Source organism: Ovis canadensis, chromosome 1 (assembly GCF_042477335.2).
Source record: "Ovis canadensis isolate MfBH-ARS-UI-01 breed Bighorn chromosome 1, ARS-UI_OviCan_v2, whole genome shotgun sequence".
Lineage (NCBI taxonomy): Eukaryota > Metazoa > Chordata > Mammalia > Artiodactyla > Bovidae > Ovis > Ovis canadensis.
The window spans coordinates 74595211-74622862 of NC_091245.1; the positions used below are offsets into that span (position 1 = coordinate 74595211).

Below are 27652 nucleotides of genomic sequence, written 5' to 3' on the forward strand. Positions count from 1 at the left end.
TGGCTTCTCTTGTTGTGGCGCATGGGCTCTAGAGTTCAGGCTCAGTAGTTGGGGTTCACAGACTTAGTTGCTCTGCAACATGTGGGATCTTCCCAGACCAGAGATTGAACCCGTGTCCCCTGCATTGGCAGGCAGATTCTTAACCACTGGACCACCAGGGAAGTCCAGAAGAAAGGATTTTGAAAACACTACATGAGCAGATGTGATGAAGAATATATCTTGCATATTTAGGAAGTGACAAGTATTCAGTTGTGAATGAGGCATAGGGGCATAGGAAAACATGAAAGGCAGTGAGGAGAAAAAGCATTAAGTTTGGGACAGGATCTATCCTAAGGACTATACTGGAGACTACTAGTCTAAGTAAGATAAAATTGTGAATCTATACTAGGGATAGAAATGAGAGTGGAAAGAAAGAAACATGAGGAAAATTAAACATAAAAGTAGTAAGACTTAGAATTTATGATATGATGACTCACTAGGAGTTAAAGTTGAGAAGTACCTAGACAGTAGGAAATTCATTCCTAGGACTTAGGCAAGAGTTCTTTGCTGTTGAGAATTTGAAAGGCCAGAGGATTGATACTTGAAACTTTGGTTTAAAGAGATTGGATCAGACAGAGGGCTTGAGGATGGGGAGAAATTGGATAAAGGTGGACCAAACAATACAAATGTCTGGTTTTAGGATAAATAAGTACTAGGGTTATAAAGTATTACATGATAAATATAATTTACACTGTTGTATGTTATATATGAAAGTTAGAGTAAATCCTAAGAGTTCTCATTACAGGAGAAAGATTTTTTTCCTGTTCTTGTTCTTATCTGTGAGATGATGATGTTCACTATACTTAACTGTGGTGATCATCTCATGGTGTATGAGTCAAATCGTTATGCTGTCTGTACACCTTAAATTTATACAGTGCTATGTGTCCATTATCTCAATAAAACTGAAAAAAAAAAAACCTTTAGTCTAAGATTCCCAAGTGTAAAAGAGCAGGAGGGCTAAAGTCTTAAAACTTTGAGCAGTGTACATTTATGTTGTGGGAAAAGTAAAGAAGCAAGAGATCAAGGGATAAAATAAGATTAAAATTAGAAGTGCTTTTTCAGTTTAGTAGTGACCATAAAGTTTATTCTTATTCATAAGAATGGGTATAAATCAAATTATAATGAATTAGGAATATAAATATGATAAAATATTTACTCTTCGAAGTAACACACTCTTGGAAGGAAGGAGAAATGGGATGGTAGTTGAAAAGCAAGGAAGTATGCATAATCATTTCGAGGGTAGGCTCAAAATCCAGACATCCTCGATTCAAAATCTGGCTCAGCTTTGCTGTCTTAGATTTTGCATTAGTCATGGATATGATAGTAATATCATATTCTAAGGCTAGTGTTGTGAGGATTAAATGTGTTAATGCATACAGAGAACTTTTCACAATACCTGACACATAATGAGTGCTAATTTCATATTCGCTAGTATTTGTTTTGAAGGCTAGCTTAAATCCTAGAATTGATTGTAGTAGATTGGATTGAGAATAATGGAAGTGTTGGGGCAAAATATATAGAAATTTTTAGGACCATTGTGAGAACTAAAAGGAACTTCTGTCAAGCTCACATAGAAATTTAGGAGCAGAGTTGGAGCCAGAACTGAAGTTGTCAGTTTTTTACAGTCTGTATTCTTGCTTCTCACCATTTGTATCTTTATAAAGAAAGGGGAACAGATGAAAGAAGGGAGAAGTTGTGAATTGGTTGAGCATTTTGAGGGAATTCTCATCTCAGTCTTCCAAGATATTTGCTGAACATAAGAATGAGGGTCAGGTACAGGAGTCTAGTGGATTTTTAGGGAATTCTTGAAAACAGACTAGTAAATCAGCTAATGTTGAATAACAAAATGTGGACTCAGTTGCTTTTTGAGTGTGTGTGTGTTTTCACTTTAATATTTTACAAACCCAGCTGAAGGCATGTCCACAATATAAGATTTAATTTATCCAAGCCTGGCATAGTAGAGCATTAACAGATTAGTAGCAAGTAAGCCAAAATGCTCCAGCTACATAGTAAAGTCTAATCAAGGGAGACTAGAAAGGGAAGTGGATTTATCATATAGTCTAAAAACGGCTTAAGTGGTTGGTATAGAAGTAGAATCAAGAAGATGGAAGAATGAAGTCAGGAAAGAGGATTTAAATGTTAGCAATGAATGGCGAAAGAAGAAAGTCAAAGATATAGCAGAAGAAGCTGATAAAATAGATTGATATAGTAAAATCAAGGTAGAAGGAATCATGGGACCAGCATGTCAGACAGATTGCAGGATGACAAGAGCTGGGCGAGGAGAAGGAAATAAGGTGTGAAAGTCTTCATGTCATGAGAAACAATATCCCAGTGACTGTTTCGATGAGAGATGTTTGCATGATATTAACATCAAAGGCATTCTAATTGGTGGTAGTAGAACAGCAGTTGGGAAGTAACATTGGATGGTGGGATAGTAGGATGAATAATGCATCCCTTATTTCCCTTGGAGAAGAGTTCAGGGAGATAAAAATGAGGGTTATAAGAGAAGTTTCATTAGGATCAAGCAAGCTTTTAGTTAAGCGTTTTCTCTGAGGAACATATTGAATAAAAGTGAAATTGTTAATGACAGAAAAGAAAAATGGGTTCTAGAGGGTAAAATAGAAATTGAAGGGAAAGTTGGTGGGAGAGGAGGAATGGGCTGTTTCAGGAAAGAATAGCAGTTGTCATTCTTGTCAAAGGTAAAGTTTTTATTTTCAAATCAGGAAATATATTGTAAAAACTGCCCTCCCCACCCAGGACCCTGTACTACATGAATTAGGATAAACCTCAAAGGTCCTACCACCCAATCCTCTGTTGAGTCATATGTGAGAATAACAGTCAACAGATAGATATCTTGAACAGGGCAAAGAAGTATAAGATCAAAAGATGATGGTATAATTGACATTGGATGGAAGTTTTAGAATAGGAAATGAAAGGATAAAACAAATTATGTATCTTTAAAAAGCATAGACAAAACTGCCATAGTCAAGAGGAGCCTTAAGGAGACATGACTAAATTTAATCATAGCATCCTGAAATAAAAGATATGAATGCATTCTGTGCTCAGTCATGTCCGACTCTTTACAACCCCATGGAGTGTAGCCCACCAAGCTCCTTTGTCCATGGAATTTTCCAGGCAAGAATACTGGAGTGGGTTTGCCATTTCTTTCTCCAGGGGATCTTCCCAACCCAGAGATCAAACCCGTGTCTCCTGCTTTGGCAGGCAGATTCTTTACCACTGCGCCACCTGGGAAGCCAGGAAAAGAGGACATTAGATACAAATTAAGGAAGTCTGAATACTTTATGAACTTTAATAACAACATATTAATACTGGCTGATGAATTGTAGCAAGTATATCATACCTACTGCAAGATGTTAATAATGAGGGGAAAGGGGTATCCAGGTTATAGGAACTTTGGAGAATGTTTAGTTTTTCTACAAATCTAACTGTTCTAAAATAAGCTTATTAAAAATTACAGATAAAATTGGCAAGTGGTTTAAGAGAAGTTATCAAAAACAGTTTAATTCTTTCTTCTGTTGTGATGGACAAGGAATGTGTGTGTGCCTCAGCAGAATGTGACCTGAGGGGATAGAGGGATAGATGTATAACTTAAAATCACTTCATCCCCATGGACTTTGAGTCTCTATCAGATAGATATACGGCAGTGTGGCCATCAGTTTCAGTGGAGGCATGGCTGGTAACATGTCAGAACTATTACAGGAAATTTATAAAATGGCTGAATCACTCAAAATGCTGGGTGGCCCAGCTAATGAAAATCATTTCACATAGAAAGGGTCCCTGTGACACCGTCCTTTTCTTTAGCATCTGGCAGTATATGAAGCTCTTTGATACTTGATTCTTACAACAATAGCAGTCCTAGAAGTAAAACAGGTGTTTTTATCCCCCATCATCAGTATGCATAGTGTTTTTTACAGCATGTTTGCTACCTTAAAGATGTTAATCGTTAAAATTATTTTTACAGCTAAAAGTAATCCATTAGAGGCAATGTGTATAACATGTTCTATGTGTTTTTTTACAAAAGGAAGATAGTATATTGTTTTCTCTCACGGCTAAAAGTTAACATTACTATGAAAAATACAGAATTTGTTTCCAGAGTTTATTATTACAGTATAAATAGTGCATCATGAAATACTTTGTAGGTTTTTGTTTTTATGTAGCAGATGTTAAGATTTACCTGGTTGACAGAATTTTTAGAGAAGAATATACTGAAAGAAATTGTGGGATCTATCTTCAGAGGCTTTTAAAGGTCCAGTAAAAACTGCAAGACTATTCTAGTGACTTAGAACTGCAAAAGATGACTGAATAGTTTTTCTAAGTTACCAGCCTGGGAGAAGGAATAGTGAAGGAGAAGTACACGCTAGTGGCACTAAGCACAGTGACTCGCCTCATCTCTGAAAGGTTTTGCACCATGCTCTGGACTGCCTAAAATGAAGGAACATCATTTGGCAAGATGATAGATCATCTGGCTTAGTAGCATGGTAAGAATAAATGGAGAAATACGGAGACTGTGAAGTAGCATTTGGGCAGTAGCAACAACATTGGGGACGTCACAGCTTACATTCCACTTTTTGCTAAGCTTTCCATTGCTACTTTACTAGAAGGAGGTAAATTGTATCTGCTTTGAGTCACAAAATTTCATGAGAAAATTAATAGTCTCGTTTTTACTAAAGTGTAACATTTATTAAAATCTGGCATTCTGGCTTTTTTTTTTAAATCAGGTTTTTCACACTTAAAAAGGGGCTTTAGCCTAGACTTTAATTCTTAATTACTATTTTAAATTAATTTTACTTATTCTTTCAATTCTCTGATTATTTTTTCATGATAAGGCTTGATGATTTAAGTAATATTCTACTACCAAGGTATCTCCATTACAAATCCTAGACTTAAAGTTTCTTTGAACAAAATTTCCATTGTCTTTGAATATTTTGGTGAAGTTTTATGATTGTTTAATTGTGTGTTGGCATGGTAGAGATATATTTTAGAAGAAACCGTTTTCTATAGAAATGAAGTGTTTGTTTACCTAGACTGTTGTGTGTAGACTGATACATCGAATGTATTGATGTTTTATACGTGTTTCATTAATTAATAGTTTTTCTTGAATTAACAACAAAGAAAACTTACTTAGAACTATAAATTTGGGAACCTACATATCTCAGAGTATGCAGGAACTAAATGACTGTGAGTACATAGGAATTTGGAGTGTATCGTTACATTGGCAGCATTTTAAGATATCCATTGAATGTTAAATGGAAACAACCTATGAAGTATAATGAGATCTATGGTATTTGATATGGAGGTTGGTAATACCATAGAATAAGTGGTAGATACTAAAAGGTGCTAAAGGTTACTTAGTATGTATAGTAATTATTAGATATGAGGAGTTTCTGTGTTAAAATTAGATCCTTATTTCTGCATTTACTTTAAAAATAAAATTGATGAGTAAATGAAACAAGATTGGCCTTGAGTTAGTAGTTGTTAAACAGTTATGATGGATACATGGGGCTCATTATTCTAGTCTCTGTACTTGTGTATATGCTGGAGATTTTCCAAAACAAAGAGTGAAAAGTCTAAAAAATAAAAGTGAAGAAATAATAAAAAGGGGGAACTCCCAAAATATTGTATTGGGGGAGAAAAACTGTAAACTCACCCAGAGCTTGAATATATATGAGAAACACCATTCCACTGATGAAAGGTGCTCAGTAAAGATCAAAGCAAATCAGAGAGAAAATTTTTCCAAGTCGAAAACTAAAGAGGCTAAGAATTGTCAATCCTGAAGAAGCTTCAGCCTGCCAATAAAAGGTCTTAGTAGTTTCTGTAAAGTAAACACATAAACAAACTTGGCTAAAAGAGTAAGATCTGACACCAGAGTTAACAGTACATCCTTATGACATGTACAAGAAAGCTGAAAAGAAGAAATAAAACATGAACTTATGGGACAACAGTACTAAGGGCCAGTTCTACCAGGTATGTCATGAATTAATTTTATATAGGTTGAATGTTTATCTCCTTTATCATGGGAAGAAAAAAAAAACATGTAATTTGTTTCTTTAGTAAACTAATATTTATTAAGAAATAAGCTAGTGTGTAAGAGTATAAGGAATGAAAGGAATCAAAGTTTATTAATTGTTGAAAAGTAGATTAAAGATGCTGAGACAAAGGGAATTCTTTGGCATAAATGAAGAATCCTGAAGATGACAGAGCAATAAAGACTGGAAAGTAGAACGCTAGAAATAAGAAGGAAATGTTCACACTGGTAGGTAAAGCATAGGAAAATGCTGGTGCGCTATATTGACTTCTTATTCTTTCTGTGGGGCAAGTGTTGTGTTTAAAAAACTTATACCTACCTGAGTATGGAATTAAGGAAGTCAAATTTTGCTAAGATTTTCTTTAGGTCAGTTGAATACATTATATAATGTATGTTCAGGGTGATTTGTTTCTAAGAATGAAGGATTTGCTGTATATGTTTTGTGAGCTATAATTGTCTGATTTCAAGTAAGTGTATGAAGAAGATAGCACTTGTTATTTTTTTTAGATTTGACTCCTCACTGTGTGAACCGTGGAAGTGAATTTTACAAGTCTCTGACTTGGAAGTACATTCTTTTTGCTTTGTTTGCTTTTCCATAGGAAATGGAATGTTATATATTTAATTTGTGACATAATACAGGTATGTACCTTGGTTCTAATACTTAATGATTTCATTGAAACCAGTGAATTTTCTCTGCTACTTACAACAACCAATTTTTCTAAATGTTATAAAAATTAACTTTCAGGAACCATTTGGAACGGTCAGCCCCAAGCCATCAGCCATCGTGCTTAAATTGGTTTTTGTAAACGACTTGTGTGTGTTTCGTAAAATATGCTTTATTTTAAAATTAGGGCTTCCTGTTGCAGCTGTTCCAGGAGCTCTGAGTCCTTTGGCTATTCCAAACGCTGCTGCAGCAGCTGCTGCAGCTGCTGCTGGCCGAGTGGGTATGCCTGGAGTCTCAGCTGGTGGCAATACAGTCCTGTTGGTTAGCAATTTAAATGAAGAGGTTAGTAAAATAATTTTCTAATGTCTATTTTTTAACTCCATTTCATTTGTGAAAGTTTTTCATGTTTATTTCATTTTGCACTTGCCTTTCTTTTTATGTACATTCATTAGTCAAAGTATTTTCTGTGTGTTTCTACTTCCAAATAAAATCTATGTACTTGTTTAGGTAATACTTTATTTCTGTAGCTAGTCATATCTCTTTTAATATATATATATATTTTTAAACTAACTACCTATTTTTCCTAAGAAAAATATGGTGAAGTACTGTAGTTTGGCTTTTTATCTTTTTGTTGTTCTCAAAGGCAAATATCTAATTTGCAGATGTAACTGTAAAACAATTTTGCTCTTTGCCTTTTCTAATTATTTGCTTGTTCATTTCATGCTTATGTGTCATTGCATTTTTTTAAATCTTATTTTATGTGAACTACTCTAATACATTTTTCTTTGAAGGTTCTTCCAAAGATCTTGACGAGGCACTCTTCCAGTCTTTCTTAGTAATTTTTTCTTTGCAGTTATTAGTCATTGTCTTCTAAAAATATTTTTCAACTTTACCTCTCCCCAAACCCCTCCCACCCTGTTAAATAAAATGTATTGCTGAGTTATTTTCTTTAGTTGTACATCTTATGTCTGGTATATTTTATTTTGATTGCTATGGAAGCTGGTATGAAATGTGGGAAGCTCAATGTATTAGTTTATGATGTTTAATTTGAATATTTCATTTTTAATTGGCCTCTGTTAATATGAACGTTAAGCTATTTTATCATTGAATACTGTAGTCATTCACAGTTGTGCATGCTAAAATGTTTGAATCAGAGTGCCTTTGTTTTTCTTTTTAAGAATTTTGCCTGCATTTCATAACCAGCCATGCTTATGCAGTTAAAAGTTCAAAGTTTAAAATTCCTATGCATGCTTTCCTTCCCTATGTTGAGATGAAATGCTGTAATTTACTCTTTGATATAGATGTACTTTACCCATATTTGTCTTGGATGACTACATTTTACTCAGTTTTTCTTGTACAGTACATAAACCAACCATTTTCTGACCAAATCCTGCATTTCCTATGTACTGACCTATATTTTATTTTTTTTTTGTTCCCCAATTCCTTATTTTTTTCTTCTGCATTGCTGTTTCCCTTCCCCATTTCATCCTTTTCCCTGTGTGTTCACCTTCCCTTTCCTTGTCTTTTCCCAAATGCCCATTCCCTTCCCTGTCTTATCCTTTATTTTCCTTGTCCTTGTCTTCATTCCCTGTCTCCATTCCCTATGTTCATGCTTCTGTGCTTGAACAAATGTTCCTCGGACCAACTTGCCCCAATTAACCGCCTTGAACCATGATCCATGACCACCTCACCATTCTGCGGGAACCACCCTTCGTTATGGATGATCTGTTCATCTCCGCTCTTCCTCGACTCTTCTCTCTTCTTGTCTTACGCTGCTTGCTCTTCTCTCCTTCTAAAGATGGTTACGCCCCAAAGTCTGTTTACCCTCTTCGGTATGTTATTGTTAGCACTATACTTTTATTATTGATTTGATTTTTGTTTCACCTTAATTCTTATTTGTAGCTAGCACTTTGGCTTAAAGTTGAATAGTAAATCTTTTGCTATTTTTCTTTGCTATTTAAAACTTTCCATAGACACAAAATTTGTTTTAATGCATGCTGATTTATTTTGCATGGTCTTTAATTTAATATCATTCACATAGCTTTGAGGGTTTATCAGAAATTATTCTTTTCAAAATTCACTGTTCAAAATCTTGATCTTCTTTATTCATTTGTGAGAATGATGAGTTTGAATGAGTGATCATGTTGATGTCTGAATGTTTCATTAATATGTCAGAAAGATAATCTTTAGCTGACTTGCATGTAAAAATTAATTCCATTTTTGGATTACCTCTCTGTGGCTCCAAAAAAGGTGTTTATGGAGATGTGCAGCGTGTGAAGATTTTGTACAATAAGAAAGACAGTGCTCTAATACAGATGGCTGATGGAAACCAGTCACAGCTGGGTAAGATTAAACTATGTGTCATCTATACGGCTTCAGTCTGATTTCAAATGTATAATGTAAACCTGTGAATAAAAACAAACTCCTTTATATCAGGAAGAAACCATTTATTAATAGCCAAGGTTCACAGTGTCATGTTAATTTTCATATTTTAACGTGAATAGTTGTATATGATGAACATATTTGTATTTTTGCTATTCTCTTACCATTTCTTGCTTGGAGTTTAATGGAAAAAGGTTTTGGTTTCAAGATTGAAATAACAGTTTCACCTAAGAATTATGATAAACGTATTTAAAGATTCTTAGCATTTTTCATTTCTGGTTACTCCCTATAGTTGAAGTTAACTGTTAATATAGTCCATGGAATCCTGATTAACACCATGTTAATTTAATTCTTCTAAGGTCATTTGAAAGTATTTGACAGAACTTAGTAAAGAGTGACATGAAGTGTAATTTAGAGATTCCAGGTTACTATAAAATGAAAAACTTAAACCAGATGCCCCACTTTAATCCTTTTTGGAACCTTAAAATGTACTTCAACAAGTTGCACTTATATTATTAGATAAATAATTGATCACTTAATTAGCATCTCATTCAATTTCATGCACAAAGTCAAATCAGATAAATCCAGAAGGTAGTTGCATATTCACAGTGTGATTGACTGTAAATGTCAGGATGATGTTAGCTTATAATTCTGTTCATTAAGATTCGGGGAGGATGGTACTTCAGACCGTGTATACTCACATTATTAATTTTGAAATTTGCCATTTTTGGTGTAGAAACTAGTGTATTTTTGCTATTATATCCAGTGAGATTCACAGACTAACAGCATGATAAACCAGACCTTTTAGCCTTGGCATCAGATAGAAGTTTGAAATTCAGTTTCTTACCAGCTATTAGGGTAGCCCAGGCAATGTATTGCTGGCAACCCACACCAGTATCTTGCCTGGGAAATCCCATGGACGGAGGAACCTGGTAGGCTATAGTCCTTGGTGTTGCTAAGAGTCAGACATGACTGAGCGACTTCATTTTCACTTTTCACTTTAATGCATTAGAGAAGGAAATGGCAACCCACTCCAGTATTCTTGCCTGGAGAATCCCAGGGACGGAGGAGCCTGGTGGGCTGCCGTCTATGGTGTCGCACAGTCGGACATGACTGAAGTGACTTAGCAGCAGCAGGCAATGTATAAAATTTTATATATCTGGCTTTCCATTTTAAAAAATGGAGATGTCTGTCTTTAGTGGAAGTTATATAAAAGTGCTGATTGTGTCATTGTGTGTGTGTGTGTTATTCAATCCTCTATGACTCTCTGCGACTCCATGGACTATAGCCTGCTAGGCTCCTCTGTCCCTGAAATGTTCCAGGCAAGAATACTAGAGTGGGTTGCCATTCCCTTCTCCAGTGATATTTCTGACCCGGGGATCAAGAGCAGGTCTCCTCCTGCATTGCAGGCAGATTTTTTACCATCTGAGCCACCAGGGAAGCTCCTTGATGATGTCATAGATGCTCATTATTCCTTTCTTTTTTATCTGCTTATGTACACTTCTGTATTCTGGTTAGGGATAGTCATTGCCATTATTGTTATGTGCTTTATAAGAAGCCTTTTACAGTGTTTCATAGTTGACAGAGCATTCTCAATTGTTTGATTTCTTTTTTCTCATTGTGTGAGATGTGGGTGGTGGTGGTGGTTGTTCATTCGCTAAGTGGTGTTCGATTCTCTGCACACCAGGCTCCTCTGTCTTCCACTATCTACCAGAGTTTGGTCAAATTCATGTCCTTTAAATCAGTAATGCTATCTAACGATCTCATCATCTGCCACCCCCTTCTCCTTTTGCTTTCAGTCTTTCCACATTACCCTTATAAATAAGGGATACAAGTACCTGTTCAATCAAATTCTTCTGGATACTTTTTGGTTTCTTATATAAGGACTGTTTAAATAAGTGATGCTTTAATTTTTACTGTGCTTGTATTAGTCTGCTTGGGCTGCCATAACAAAATACAACAAACTGAGTGACTAAAACAACAGAAATTTATTCTTAAGTTCTGGAGACTAGTAGTTAGGTGAGAACAGATGTGGTTTCTGGAGAGGACTTTCTTCCTGGCTTGCAGACCAGCTCCCTTCTCCATATGTCCTCACATGGCCTTTCCTGGGAACCTTCCTCAGCCTCTAAGGTGCTGATTCTTTTCCTGTACAAGGACATCAGTCTTACTGGATTAGGGCCTCACCCTTATGACCTCTTTTAACCTAAATTCCCTCAGTAAAGGCCCTGCCTCCAAATAGTCACATTGAGGGGTTAAAGCTTCAGTATATGAAGTTTGGGATAATGCAATTCACTGCCTAACAGTATTTATTTTAAAATCTTTTATCCCTAATTTTTATAAATTATAAAAGATAAAATTTTTATCTTTTCACTAAAGCTTTGCTTACTAATAGCATGATGTAGTTTTGGGACTATATGTAGTGGCAAATTTCTCATTGCTGCTAGGTTAGATTTTGCTTTCTTGAAGTATATGTCCATAAAAATATGGACTCACACCATTAATGCCTTTAAAACACACACAAATCCTATGCAAAACTAGTATGTGCTATTGAAAAAAAATCAGTGAAACTTTTTTTAATATAATATACTTTGTTTATGGACTCTCTTCTTTTTGGTTTTCATGGGACTCTATTTGGGAAATACTCAGTTGTTTTATAATATAAGCAATATTTTTATATTCAGAAAGTAGTATGGGAGGGAGAAGTGGCAAGGTATAGTCAGTAGTATTCAAGTGTGAATGGAATTATTGCAAATCTTAGAGGCCTTGTTAAATCATTTTAGACCAGAATTTTAAAATTTGCAGACATTAAAGGTGCTTCCATTTCTATGATAGCCTATTTAATTAATATACTAGAATTTTTATAAATTAGGTAGTCTAGGAAGAATAGAATTTGTAAATTATGTTTGAAATAGTGTACTGATCTTCAGTGATTAAATGAATTCTCAGAAAATATCAAAGAGTAGTTCTTTGTTAAAATAATTATCTTATTTCTCCAATTCATATTTTCAAGAACAACTTAAAAAAGAGCCTCAACTGTTTTTAGTTCATGTGTAGCTGCCATCTCTAAAGTATACTTAGTTTTTCATAATAGATCTTTACCTACTCTCTAGCAAAATGTGCTCTAGAGGGAGTATTTATAACATGCAGCAGTGTTAAATATATTTGTCATGTTGTACATTACATCCTTAGTACCTCTTTATCTTGTAACTGGAAGCGTAAATTTGTCTTTACAAATTAGGGATGCTATAAATGAAAAAGATTTTTCAGAATGGTACCTTATACTTTTATAGCATTTTCCTTTTCAGACCTGTTTTATATTTAACTGGTTTATTCTATACAAGTAAGTATGACAAGATGCATGGATTTAACAAGTTCTGGGTATCTCCTGTGTCAGACTGTGTACTGTAGTGTACTAATCAAATTAAAAACATTTGAGAGTAGGGATTTTGTTCTCAGTTCCCTGCTCTTCCATATTGTCTTTACCTCTCTGTCGTTAATACGCTAATACTTTGATTTGAGTAGTCAAATAGACGTTCAGTTTAGCTAAACTATATGACTTATGACATGGTTTTCTTCAGTTGTGACTACTTGAATAAAACATAAAACGTATAACTGTTCTCTAATCTCAGACCAGTTCATTTAGTTCAAAAGTAACCCAACTGCTGCCTCAAGAAGTAGGCATGTGGTGTTCTGTGTTTAGGCACTGTGCTGTGTGCTGGGGTAGAGACACTTGTTCCCGCTTTCATGTTATCTTACAGTCTGAAGGAGGATAATAATTAAAATGTGATGAATTTATAAAAAGAAATAGAACTGTATTGGAACTATCTAGTAAGGTTCTGAACCTTTTCTGAAGAGTGAAGAAAGGGTCCTAGGAAGTAACACTGACAAATAGCTTAGGAAAGTTAGTGTAGGAGATAGGAAATTGTTATAAATAGAAAAGCATGCACCAGGCTAAAGGCAAAATACTAGTATTTGTTTAAAAAAAAATGTTTTGTACATCTGAAAACTTAAGTATAAGGAAGATAGTACTAAGATACTGTAAATTCCATGAGGGTCAGGATGGTTTTTATCTTATCCTTTGATTCTCAACACTAACAAAGTTACTAGTATTATAAATCATCAATAAAATATTTATTCAGGGAGGCTTAATAAAGATGTTAGGGTCAGACTGAGAAATGTACAAGACATGTTGAAGAATAAGTTGAGGCTTCATCCCTAAGGATTTTAAGCAGGTAGTGACATAGATTTGTATAAAATGGAGGAACATAGAGAAAAATCCAAAAAGACAGATTGGAAGACTGATTTGAGTTATAAAGATAAAAAGTAATGGCAGTGAAAAGTGTAGAAATAGATGAATTTGAGGATAAGTAGGAGAAAGGGTTTCATAGGACTTGGCAATTAGGATATGGAGCAGAAGGGAGAAAAAGTTAAAGTTTCTTGGGCATTATGAGCAGGACTGTCAAGAAAGATACTCATTCTGGATTTTCATTCCATGAAAGAAGCTGGCTTCTTTGCCTCAGTGCCTTGTTGAGTGCAAATGAATTTGTTTTGTCACCAGTGGCTATTGTAAATTCATGATTTATTTTAAAACCATAGCAAAAAATAAAAAAATTAAAAAAAAATAAAACCATAGCAAAATTAGGTATTTCAACTATTCTAAGAACTATTGTAATATTTTTGCTTTGAATATTGATATTGTTTATTAATAGGCATTCTTCCTCTTTATAGCCATGAATCATCTTAATGGACAGAAGATGTATGGAAAAATTATTCGTGTTACTCTGTCTAAACATCAGACTGTACAACTACCTCGAGAGGGACTTGATGATCAAGGGCTAACAAAAGATTTTGGTAATTCCCCATTGCATCGTTTTAAGAAACCTGGATCCAAAAATTTTCAGAATATTTTCCCTCCTTCTGCAACCCTTCACCTATCCAATATCCCGTAAGTATTAAAGACGGAGTAGTTTATTAAGGATATACATTTTAGGAATAAAATGTAAAATTTTTTTAATAATGTTTTTACTTTTTTTTCCATCTAATTTTCCCAGTCCTTCAGTAGCAGAAGAAGATCTCCGAACACTGTTTGCTAACACTGGGGGCACTGTGAAAGCATTTAAGTTTTTTCAGTAAGCAAGCTTTCTTGTCTTTAAATTAGTGACTTGATAGAAGTAAAAGTTTTCTTCAAGTAGTTGTTTTCATTTCTAGATATCTTTTGATCCTGAAGTGAGCAAAAGTATTTAAGCCGTTCTGATTTTTATGAAGTATCTAATTTCATAATTTTGTTTCAGAAGAGATCACAAAATGGCTCTTCTTCAGATGGCAACAGTGGAAGAAGCTATTCAGGCCTTGATTGATCTTCATAATTATAACCTTGGTGAAAACCATCATCTGAGAGTGTCTTTCTCCAAGTCAACAATTTAAAAAAGGGGGGAGATGAAGATTGAGGGTGAATCACATTGTTTGGTGTCATCACCTATTGACTGTTCAGAAAAGTGGGGACCAGAGTTTGATTTTGTTGTTTTTTTTTTTTTCCCGTGCTGTTATCATTCCTTGGTTATAAAATGAAATGGCGTATGTAAAGGCAGAGTTATTAACTGCTCTCTTTCATCTGTTCTGTAGGGAAGCCATTTTTGTCTGTTTGAAATTTTAGTTTAATTTTACTTTCCTTTTTCAACTTAGTTGACATACGTGCCTTAAAAAGGAAACTAGTGTTGCTGTTGTGCATTTACTAGAAAAAAGGAATTGGTTGTCTAGGGCACATTGTTAAATGGGAATTAACAATATGTTTAGGCAGGGGTGTGTAAAAAGGTTAAGTTTTTTTTCCCTCCTGCTTGGAACTTATTTTGAATTATCGGCTTGTCATATTTCTTTATTTAATCAAATAAGATACATGATATTGAAAGAATAAAGCAGCATTTTTTATTTTTTCAGTTTTTACTACCTTAGGCTTTATTGCTTTAAAAAAACATTGGCCTTTTGTATCTCACAATTCTGGTCTAGATTCAGTTATGAATGTAGGCATTAGTTAAAATTAACAAGATGCAGAGTATTACTTTCTTAAGACAACAAAGTGATTTCTGTAAGTTTGAGCCCTATGTGGAAAAGCATTGTGGAATCTTAACCTTTTTGTACACACTCTTGTGGGACGTATCATATAAATGTCAGCACTAAGTAATGTCTTGTTTGTGGCTGAATATTTTTCGTAGATGTTTTGAAGTTGACATGACTTATGTGCATTTAAATATATATTGCCATCCTTAGTTTGTAATTAAGATTTGGAATATGGTTGTGGATTTCTGAGCATGTGCAGACCGGTCTAGCTAGTTCAGGAACTGGTGCATGTATTTTTCAAAGATAAAAGAAAGTGTACTGCGAAAATATGCAGGAAGATTAATTTTGTGGCAGTTTTCTAAAACTGACAACCAGGTGGGACCAAAGTTTATGTGCCTTTAGTCTTAATTTACCTTGCATTGTAATATTCAGTTTTAATAAATCTTCAAAATATTTTGTATTTAGGAATAGATCTGACTTTAATAAAAACATGGCTCAGAATCTACAGGTCAAATTAATTTGAACAGTTCTTGTCAATCTGAATTGTTGATTCTGTTTAAATGACCAATACTTTTTTGAAATTGATGTACTTAGTTTCAAGATTCATAGATTCTGTTATCTATGTAGACAGAATGGTCATGTATATTTTCTATTAGTTGAGTTTTTACATCTTTAGAAATGTAAAATTCAGTATAGTTTGAAAGCGGCACAATTAAAAATTAATTTTCTAACAAAGTTGGGAGGTTTGATGGTTGTTTAATTTCCTTTTGTGTGTACTCTGCTTACCTCTGTAGCATGCTCAATAAACACTTCTGTAGCTCTGTATTCACCTTTTCTGTCTTTCTCTGCTGCCTTTTCTCTCTCTTCTTTGTTTTCACTCCACTGTGCTTCTGAATTCATGTTTATTCTCTGCCAGGGTGGGAAAGGAATAATAATAATACAATTCTATGACTTTATACCATAAATAAATCTAGATGCTGTGAAAATAAACCAGCTGTTTTTTTTTTTTTTTTAATTTGAAAGATGGTAACTGCTTTTCAGGAGGACACATATTAAACATTTCCCACCCTGTTACAATCTACTGCTTTAAAGACATAACTTATTGTATCTTGTTAATTCTTTCTATCTCTTTTGTTGTTGTTGTTTTTTTCCAGTAGACTTCTGCACTAATAGATCTTTTGGATTTGCCATGCTCTCTCGCTGCAGTTTCATCTTTCATCTTTTGTGTCTGCTAAAGATTTCCTACTTTGTGAGTTTTAACAAAGGATACTTGATGTTACTGGGAAGAAACAGAATCACACCATCTGCTTTTGCTTTGGGTGGGAGGGAAGATGCACATTAGGGTATTTAAAAACTTAAGGGTAATTACAGTTTTCACTTTTTAAATGGTTTCAGTTAGGGTACTGTTTGTATTAAAATATTTTTTGTCGGGGGTTCACTTTTGTCAGCAGTTAGGCATATTGGTGTCAGATAACTTTGCAGTTACTCAAGTTCCTTAAGTTTGTTCTAACTGACAAGTATGCAGAACTCACACATTAGGGAAATTAAAAACAAATGAAGGAGTATGCAATACCTTTCAGTGTGCCATATTAATGCAATAATTAGTCATCTCCAAAAAAAGAGTCTAGTAAATAAAAATAATTGTGTATGTTTGAATTAACATGAGGATGATTTGAAAGCTAAGTAATCTCAATTTTTTTTTCAAGTGTCATTGTAGTACAGAAGAACTCTAGCAACAGCAGATGTGCCTAATATCTTAAAAAAAAAAACAAAACCTGTACCATGAATGACTAGTAATTGAGCAATTTCTTCAAGTGAAGTTTTTCTCAGGATGATTAGGCAGTAGTTGAAATATCTGAAGTGAAGTGAAAGTCGATCTGTTGTGCCCAACTCTTTGTGACCCCCTGGACTGTACCTCTCCAGGCTCCTCTGTCCATGGAATTTTCCAGGCAAAAAATAGTGGAGTAGGCTGCCATTGCCTTCTCTAGGGAATCTTCCCAACCCAGGGATCGAACCCCTATCTCCTGCATTGCAGACAGATTCTTTACCATCTGAGCCACCAGGAAATCAAGTAGGTGCTATCCCTTTTCAGATAGTCCCTTACGGCAGGGATTGGCTTGTAAGAAGAAGACAGAGGTCCTGAAATGTGTGTAGGAACTGAGGTTGCTTCGTTACTAAGCTGGGAAGAGTTCCCAGTGTTTTTGATGGGGGAGTGACCAGAAACCCAAGTTTTTCCTGCCTAGGAGTAACAGATTCTTCAGTTTTCTACAGTGCACTCCAGTGCAACCTTCCTTCCAAACTTCAAGCCCCTGAAGTGGGAGTTTTGACATTCTAGAATATTTTCATACATTAATTCAGTCCTTAGCATATAGTAAATTGTTTTTAAGTGTTAATGTGAAAATAGCTTTGTCCTTGTCATTATTACCACCTAGATGCCTCTGTCCTATCTCTTAGATATCTCTAAGATAAGAGGAGTAAACTAGCTAACAGTGTTCTTAAGACACAGCTGCTTGTTCCTAGAGGCCTTACCTTGAATACTAAGAGATAACTTGATTTTTTTTCTACAACAGAGAAAAACTGATTTCTTTTTACAGTAAGATTTTTAAAAATACCTACTTAAGGAATGGATTCACATATACTTAATGTTAGAAATCTAATTTAGTATTTGAAAGCAGCTAAGAACACCCTAGCTTAACAAGGGATAATAAGGAATCATCATATTTAGTTAACATTAGAGATATATTAATATTTTAGAGGTATTTTAACTTCAAAATATAATTTTAATATTAACCTTATTAATTATGTGGTGGTTAATTGGTTCATTAGTTCTATTTTGGATCACCATACAGATTGAAGGGAAAGGACAAGTTACTTTTCTAAGCCCCAATATCCCTTATGTATTTATACAAAATGTAGGCAATAAATTCTGCTCTTCCACCTCACAAGGTACTGTGAAGCTCAAATAGTACGAATGAAGAAATGCTGTGCAATTGATAAATTGCTGTGTAGGAGGAATAGTTGCAATGCCGGTTTCATGTCTGCCAGATCTTAGTTATCAGCAATAAATAACACCCTAATGTCTTTTTGCCACAGAGGAATATTTTCTTTTCATGTTTTTAAAAAGTGTTGCATCTGGTAAAGCAAAAAGATGTAGAAAGCAAGTCTATAATGCATCCCAAAGCCAAATGAAAGGAGACTGGATTTAGCCTTATATTTTCTGTTTGAATTATTTGATAGCCCAGTAATAAAGATACATAATTATGAACTTAATTAAAAATTAGATTTTCTGTGTACATACCTTTAAAGGTTGCTGTGCAACTTGGAGATAATTCTGACACTTAAAAGTCCTGGAATGCTATGAAAAGAAAAGATTGTCTCATGAATAGCTTGGGATGTCAAGATTTCCTCACTGCCTTAATATTTTTAAATAGCATAAATCTGAAAATGTTTTTCATTCAGACAAGGATATGGAACTGTTTAGGGAAATTGAACATACATGGGTTTCTGTTTTGGCTAAAATCTGTTTCAAGACATATTCAAGAGAAAAATCTCAGTTTTAAGCCACAGGATTAGAGTATGTGTACCAGTTATCAAAACCTTTAATTTTGGAGTTACTCTTTATTTTCCTAAATACACTTGTTCCCTTTATCTTTTTGTTTTGTTTTATATTTTACAAATAAAGTATAAATGTTAAAGACAAAAAGAGATTGCCCCACATTAAAGACAAAATGAAGTATTCAAATATGCAGAAAAATATGAAGAGCATATAATAAAACACCTGTGCACATTTATTCTCGCTGCCTAATACTTTGCATACTTTCTGTAATTTTAATATATGACTTAAAACAGATTGAACTGACATTTTTGTACTCTCCCTAATCTGAACCCCCGTATACCCCCTTCTACAGGTAATCATTACCTTGAATTTAGTATGTTTTAAACTCAACATGGTTGAGTTGGTTGATTTACACCGGGAATTTGTTCTGTAGTCTATGGCTTTAAAAAAATAGCAAAATTTGTTTAAATGGTACAATATTTTGTTCAACACACTTTATAATTTTTTTAAGATTAGGATGTCTGAACATTAATGGCCCCTTACCAAATCTCATGACATTTAGCCAGTTTTAAGGTTTTTAAATCAATTCCTTTTCAGTAAATATTAAGTTTTTTGAGTCTCAGTTTTCTTCTAAGGCAAAGTTGTGAAAAGTAAACAAGAAATTTTTATGTGTGAGATCCTCAAATACAGACATACCCTTTCTAGCTTTAGATTATAGCCGCCCTTGGTGCAACTTAATGCCTCCCTCTCATTTCAATGGACAGAGAGAGTATTCCCTTTAACTGGTGTTAGTGCTTAGAAAATAGTAACAAATCTCCATCATTCAGCTTCAGTTACCAACTTAATCTTTCTTGTTCTTCTGTCCACTCACCACCCATATTAGCATAAATCCCAGACATATTACATCATCAGACTTTCTGGGATATTTTCCATGTCATGTTTTACTCCTGCTCATAGTTGCAATTGTGTAAGAATATCAGGGCTAGCCAAGCTTGTCAGCATTACAGTTTCTTCAGATATTAGAACTTTGCTACTCAAAATGTCCCTGTACCGAGGGCAATTAGTATCATCTGGGAGCTTATTAGAAACTCAAGACTCTCTAGCCTTGTCTGTGACTTACTGAATCTTCATTTTTGCAAGATTGGCAGGTGTGACCCATCTGGACATAAAAGTTCTATGCTAGTCAAGGCTATGGTTTTTCCAGTAGTCATGTATGGATGTGAGAGTTGGACTGTGAAGAAAGCTGAGGGCAGAAGAATTGATGCTTTTGTTGAACTGTGGTGGTGGAGAAGACTCTTGAGAGTCCCTTGGACTGCAAGGAGATCCAACCAGTCCATCCTAAAGGAGATCAGCCCTGGGTGTTCTTTGGAAGGAATGATGCTAAAGCTGAAACTCCAGTATTTTGGCCACCCCATGCAAGGAGTTGACTCACTGGAAAAGACTCTGATGCTGGGAGGGATTGGGGGCAGGAGGAGAAGGGGACGACAGAGGATGAGATGGTTGGATGGCATCACCAACTCAATGGACATGCGTTTGCGTAGACTCCAGCAGTTGGTGATGGACAGGGAGGCCTGGCATGCTGCAATTCATGGGGTCGCAAAGAGACATGACTGGACTGAACTGAACTGAGTAGAACATTCTTTTCAGTTCAGTGAAAACCAGCTTTTTTCCTTGTGAAAAAATTACCAAGAAAATGTAACAAGTTATTTGAAAGATCTGTACTGTTAGTAACACTAAGGAATAACTGTAGAGCTGAAAAGGACTCTAGGTATATGGTTTTAACCTGTAGTTGAGGTAGGTCAAATGACTAGTTTAGCAACACGTTTCTATTTACTTATCTGTAATTATAATACAGGTCCCTGGGTTTCCAATTCAGTCCTATAATGTGTTATATTAATTAAAGCAAATAGAGACCTGCTGTTACTCATAAATTAAAACTACTGGAATTAAGTATGCAAGTTAATAGGTAAATAGTTAATAATAGTAATGATTTTTTTATTTAGTAATAAATACCAAGTTCATGGAAGATCTTCCACATGAATTGATTTTGTTGAATGAATTGAAATTAACACTCTTAAGCCCTGTCTGTATTACATCATGCTTGCGTATGTGTGTGCTCACTCAGTCATGTGTGTGACCCCGTGGACTACAGCCTGCCAGGCTTCTCTATCCATGGGATTTCCCAGGCAAATGTACTGGAGCTGGTTGCCATTTCCTTCTCCAGGGGATCTTCCTGACCCAGGGATCCAAGCTGAGTCTTTATCTCCTGCATGGGCCAGCGGATTCTTTACCACTGATCCATGTGGAAGGCCCCTATTACTTCATTGAGTTCAGTTCACTCACTCAGCTTTGTCCAACTCTTTGTGACCCCATGAACTGCAGCACGCCAGGCCTCCCTGTCCATCACCAACTGCTGGAGTCTACGCAAACCTATGTCCATTGAGTCGGTGATGCCATCCAACCATCTCATCCTCTGGTGTCCCCTTCTCCTGACTTTACTCTTTCTCAGCATCAGGGTCTTTGCAAATGAGTCAGCTCTTCGCAGCAGGTGGCCAAGGTATTGGAGTTTCAGCTTCAACATGAGTCCTTCCAATGAACACCCAGGACTGATCTCCTTTAGGATGGACTGGTTGGATCTTCTTGGAGTCCAAGGGACTCTCGAGAGTCTTCTCCAACACCACAGTTCAAAAGCATCAATTCTTAGGCGCTCAGCCTTCTTCACAGTCCAACTGTCACCTCCATACATAACCGCTAGAAAACCATAGCCTTGACTAGGCGGACCTTAGTCGGCAAAGTAATGTCTCTGCTTTTGAATATGCTATCTAGATTGGTCATACATAACTTTTCTTCCAAGGATAAGCATCTTTTAATTTCATGGCTGCAATCACCATCTGCAGTGATTTTGGAGCCCCAAAATTAAAGTCTGACACTGTTTATAATGTTTCCCCATCTATATCCCATGAAGTGATGGGACCAGATGCCATGATCTTCGTTTTCTGAATGTTGAGCTTTCAGCCAACTTTTTCACTCTCCTCTTTCACTTTCATCAAGAGGCTTTTTAGTTCCTCTTCACTTTCTGCCATAAGGGTGGTGTCATCTGCATATCTGAGGTTATTGATATTTCTCCTGGCAATCTTGATTCCAGCTTGTGTTTCTTCCGGTCCAGTGTTTCTCATGATGTACTCTGCATAGAAGTTAAATAAGCAGGGTGACAAAAAACAGCCTTGACGTACTCCTTTTCCTATTTGGAACCAGTCTGTTGTTCAATGTCCAGTTCTAACTGTTGCTTCCTGACCTGCATACAGATTTCTCAAGAGGCAGGTTAGGTGGTCCGGTATTCCCAAAACCAGCTTGAACATCAGGAAGTTCATGGTTCATGTATTGTTGAAGCCTGGATTGGAGAATTTTGAGCATTACTTTACTAGCATGTGAGATGAGTGCAATTGTGCGGTAGTTTGAGCATTCTTTGGCATTGCCTTTCTTTGGGATTGGAATGAAAACTGACCTTTTCCAGGTCTGTGGCCACTGCTGAGTGTTCCAAATTTGCTGGCATGAGTGCAGCACTTTCACAGCATCATCTTTCTTGATTTGAAATAGCTCAACTGGAATTCCATCACCTCCACTAGCTTTGTTCGTAGGATGCCTTCTAAGGCTTACTGGACTTCACATTCCAGGATGTGTGGCTCTAGATGAGTGATCACACTATCATGATTATCCAGGTCGTGAAGATCTTTTTTGTACAGTTCTGTGTATTCTTGCCACCTCTTCTTAATAACTTCTGCTTCTATTAGGTCCAGACCATTTCTGTCCTTTATCGAGCCCATCTTTGCATGAAATGTTCCCTTGGTATCTCTAATTTTCTTGAAGAGATCTCTAGTATTTCCCATTCTGTTGTTTCCTTCTATTTCTTTGCATTGATCACTGAAGAAGGCTTTCTTATCTCTTCTTGCTATTCTTTGGAACTCTGCATTCAGGTGCTTATATCTTTCCTTTTCTCCTTTGCTTTTCGCTTCTCTTCTTTTCACAGCCATTTTGCTTTCTTGCATTTCTTTTCCATGGGGATGGTCTTGATTCCCATCTCCTGTACAGTGTCACGAACCTCATTCCATAGTTCATCAGGCACTCTATTAGATCTAGGTCCTTAAATCTATTTCTCACTTCCATTGTAAAATCATAAGGGATTTGATTTAGGTCATACCTGAATGGTCTAGCGGTTTTCCCTACTTTCTTCAATTTAAGTCTGAATTTGGCAATACGGAGTTCATGATCTGAGCCACAGTCAGCTCCTGGTCTTGTTTTTGTTGACTGTATAGAGCTTCTCCATCTTTGGCTGCAAAGAATATAATCAGTCTGATTGCGGTGTTGACCATCTGGTGATATCCACGTGTAGAGTCTTCTCTTGTGTTGTTGGAAGAGGGTGTTTGCTATGACCAGTGCATTTTCTGGCAAAACTCTATTAGTCTTTGCCCTGCTTCATTGTGCATTCCAAGGCCAAATTAGCCTGTTACTCCAGGTGTTTCTTGACTTCCTACTTTTGCATTCCAGTCCCCTATAATGAAAAGAACATCTTTTTTGGGTGTTAGGTCTACAAGGTCTTGTAGGTCTTCATAAAACCATTCAACTTCAGCTTCTTCAGCATTACTGGTTGTGGCGTAGGCTTGGATTACGGTCTTATTGAATGGTTTGCCTTGGAGATGAACAGAGATCATTCTGTCATTTTTGAGATTGCATCCAAGTACTGCATTTTGGGCTCTTGTTGACCATGATGGCTACTCCATTTTTTCTGAGGGATTCCTGCCCACAGTAGTAAATATAATGGTCATCTGAGTTAAATTCACCCATTCCAGTCCATTTTAGTTCACTGATTCCTAGAATGTCAATGTTCACTCTTGCCATCTCTTGTTTGACCTTTTCCAATTTGCCTTGATTCATGGATCTGACATTCCAGGTTCCTATGCAATATTGCTCTTTACAGCATCAGACCTTACTTCTATCACCAGTCACATCCACAGCTGGGTATTGTTTTTGCTTTGTCTCCATCCCTTCATTCTTTCTGGAGTTATTTCTCCACTGATCTCCAGTAGTGTGTTGGGCACCTACTGACCTGGGAGCTCCTCTTTCAGTGTCCTATCATTTTGCCTTTTCATACTGTTCATGGGGTTCTCAAGGCAAGAATACTGAAGTGGTTTGCCATTTCCTTCTCCAGTGGACCACATTCTGTCAGACCTGTCCACCATGACCCACCCATCTTGGGTTGCCCCGTGTGCATGGCTTGGTTTCATTGAGTTAGACAAGGCTGTGGTCCTAGTGTGATTAGATTGACTAGTTTTCTGTGAGTATGGTTTCAGTGTGTCTGTCCTCTGATGCCCTCTTGCAACACCTACCGTCTTACTTGGGTTTCTCTTACCTGGGGCATGGGGTATCTCTTCACGGCTGCTCCTTACCTTGGACAAAGGGTGTCTCCTCACCACCGCCCTTCCTGACCTTCAACTTGGGAAAGCTCCTCTAGGCCCTCCTGCGCCAGCGCAGCCACTGCTCCTTGGACGTGGGTTGCTCTTCCTGGCCGCCGCCCCGGCTATGGCTTTAGCTATCACTTATATTTATCTTTCTCTTCACCTTTCATCTGTCTCTTCCTTGCAGCTAATTTCTTGCTCCTGTGACTTACGCTTTTATAACCATAACCCATTAGATAAAAGTCTTTTCAACTGGTTAATGAACTGATAAATGACAGTGCATTATATGTAATATTCAGTTCTGTTTTTGTCTAGTTCAGCTTAAAAATCCTTCCTTTTTTAAAATTTTGTTTTTTAACTTGTGGTATTATAACAATTCCAGGTGATAGAAACCACCAAAGTATCCAGAAATCTGAAGTATTAATGTATTTATCACTAGTGTGTTCAGTGCTAGTGGAGGAGAATTTGTCAAAGAACTGGGGTTAAAGAGCTCCCTATAAGGACACTTGTGAAGTTCTAAAAGGTGGTTCCAATTCACTCAATCACGATTCATAGAATTAAAAGTGCATATGTTCAAAGGAATAATTACTGTTGTTTTTAAAGATGTAAACGGCCCCTTGAAGAGCATAGTTACATTGCAGTAGTTGTCTCTTGCCTACGTTTGGCGTTTTATAATTATAAATGCATTAAATTATAACTTTTTTCTTCTGGAAAAAGCATAGGCATTGACATTAGACTAAACTATTCAAAGACCTTTTTCTGCGACCCAGTAGTTATGAGACCTTTCAAAGTCTTGATTTTCTCATCTGTAAAATAGAGATAATATCTGCCTCATATAGAAAGATCCTCTGAAAAAGGAAATGGCAACCCACTCCAGTATTCTTATCTGGGAAATCGCATGGGCAGTGGAGCCTGGCAGACTACAGTCCATGGAGTTTCAAACTACAGTCCATGGAGTTTCAAAGGAATCATGCTTAAGAAGATAATGCCCAATAGTTTATTTTATAGTTTTTGTTAATCATATTCTCTTGAGCATTAGTTTTGAATTTTGGCGTGGTATTTCTCTTTCTTGAAATAATAGCATTAATTTCAACCAGTCATGAATACTAAAAATATTACACTCTATGTAACAGTGGTATATTTATTGCTAAATCAATATATAGATTAACAGCACCAGCAATAAAACATGGCAAATGTTAAAAATATTTTCAAAATAATTCATACAAGCACTTTTATAAAATATCAACTGCTGTAGAAACACAGCTTTGGAAATACCTAGTAATATTTTTTAAAATCACCTTTTGAATCTATTTTAGGGTGAGATGGTTGTAATATTTTTCTGAACAAATGGAAGTTTCTTTTAACCCCAAAGTCCATGGCTGTTTCCTCTGTCCACCACAATGATATAAATTATTTATTGTTAGTTTTTTCCTTTTCTATTTGTTTTGTTAGATAGTAATTGAGTTTAATTATTTGTCCACATTTATAAAATATAGGAGAGCACCTGAAGAAGTAGTATTCAGTTTTAAAACATTGTCAGTATAAAACATCCAGTATTATGGATGAACCACTAACTTCTAAACCTGAATTTCTAACCAGAAACATAAACCATACTGACCTGTTAACATCTGCTTGGACAAATACTATTAATACTACATGGTAAGTAGATGCTGTGAATAAGCATGAAACACAGTTCCTTCTTATCAAGGGGCTTTCAGTGTGGTTTGAAATAATAGCAGTTGTGTAAGTTTTATGAAGAAATTACTGGGTGCTCTTGGCTTCCCAGGTGGCTCTGTGGTAAAGAATCTTGACAGCCACTGCAGGAGACCTGGGTTCGATCCCTGGGTAGGGAAGATCCCCCGAGAGATGGCAAGCTACTCCAGTATTCTTGCTTGGACATCCTGGGCAGAGGAGCCTGGTGGGCTACAGTTTATGGGAGTGCAAAGTAGTTGGACACAACTTAACAGTTAAACCACAATGGGGTGCTATTAGAATACATTCAACTTTTATCTGTTAGGATTCCTGGAGGTACATTTGAAACTTGAACAACGTGGTGGTCAGGTGCTTATAAAGTTTTCTAGTCCTTCCTCTGTACCCTTGGTTCCATATGTGGGGATTCAGCTGAGGATCCTGTAGTACCACAATATGTATTTATTGGAAAAAGCCCATGTTTAAGTGGACCCATGTAGGCCAAAGCTGTGTTGTCCAAGGGTAAACTAGTTATAGTTGAAAGCTGAGTTAGAGGGAAGGGTGAGGAAGGAAAGTGTTGAAGACTGAATAGTTTGTTTAAAAAAAAATAGTACCGAGTCAAGATTATGGCACCCTGGAGCAACTAGAAGTTCAACATTGCTAGGTCATATAGCGATGACACAAGAGAAATGTATTTTGGTATGAAAAGTTCAAATTATGGGCCAGGCTAAAGCATTTGGGCTCAAGATCAGTGTTTTCAAACAATTATGAGTAAAATGGGTTTAAGAGAAGGGTCTGAGTTGGGGTGACAAAACTGATCAATTTATCCTGGTTATTAAAATATCTCTTTTAAATGTAAAGCTCTTTGTTCCTAATTGTAAAAAATCAAACACATATTAAATTTATTTAAACCTGTCTTTACAAGAAACTGAAATAAAACTTGATTTTAAATTCTTTTAACATATAAAATTAAGATGTCTAAAAATACTATGTTGGGTGTCATTAAAGGAAGACCCTTACTCTAAGGCTGGATTATCCTCTGATGATTTAAATGCCATGGCCATCCTATTCTAATTATATGAAAAGGATTAGAGAAATTCATGAAACAAACATGATACATGATTTTGGATTGTCTTTTTATATGGTAATTTAAGAATATTTTCCCACTAAAACATAGACATATGAGAAGAATGGGAAACAAAGCAATTACAAAAAAAAAAAAATGAAATTTCAGACCCATTTTAGTCACTGTACTTTTAGGACCATTTTAGACTGCCTCAGATTTCCCTAGGAATATTGGTTCATCCTCCTAAGCTGTTCATGGTGCTCTTTTGGCTGAGAATTCTACAATAGAATCACTGTCCTAACTTACTGTGTTACATAACACAGAAATTTTAAATCTGAAATAATTAGTTTTGTTGAGTCAAAGGATCAATGTAAAAGAGCAAAGACCCTCTCCATAAAAATGTTTTAACCTTTAAAAACAGCTTCAAGTCCCACCATAAGTTTAAATATTACCTGCCAAATACGAAATAACCATATTTTTCGTTTGATTCATGTGCAGAATTACACATGCAATGTATTCTTGAGTTTACAACCACACTCAAAACCAGCTTGACTGAACATTCAACATAGTTTTCTTCACCATCTGAGATTCTAAATTTGCTCTTTACCTCAGCTTATCATTCTGTACACAAAAGCCAGATATATTTGAGTTTAATGAGAATTACTGACACTTGAAGTCAAATAAGATGTCTTTGAGAATATTG

The 27652-nt window shown here is 35.8% G+C and overlaps 1 protein-coding gene across 5 annotated transcripts in view; it reads left to right on the forward strand.

Annotated features, from left to right (window-relative positions):
- Positions 1 to 15920, forward strand: part of PTBP2 (polypyrimidine tract binding protein 2) — an 84070-nt gene extending 68150 nt beyond the window's left edge. For 2 of the 5 annotated variants that reach the window (XM_069573641.1, XM_069573643.1), the window contains exons 9-14: positions 6952 to 7091; positions 8548 to 8581; positions 9000 to 9092; positions 13860 to 14076; positions 14183 to 14260; positions 14423 to 15920. In XM_069573641.1, coding sequence (XP_069429742.1) covers positions 6952 to 7091; positions 8548 to 8581; positions 9000 to 9092; positions 13860 to 14076; positions 14183 to 14260; positions 14423 to 14555 — 695 coding nt within the window. In that variant the 3' untranslated portion in view covers positions 14556 to 15920. Of the gene's footprint in view, positions 1 to 6936; positions 7092 to 8547; positions 8582 to 8999; positions 9093 to 13859; positions 14077 to 14182; positions 14261 to 14422 lie in introns of all 5 variants that reach the window. The other 3 variants (XM_069573639.1, XM_069573640.1, XM_069573642.1) reach the window with 3 other exon arrangements.
- The last annotated feature ends 11732 nt before the right edge of the window (positions 15921 to 27652 follow it).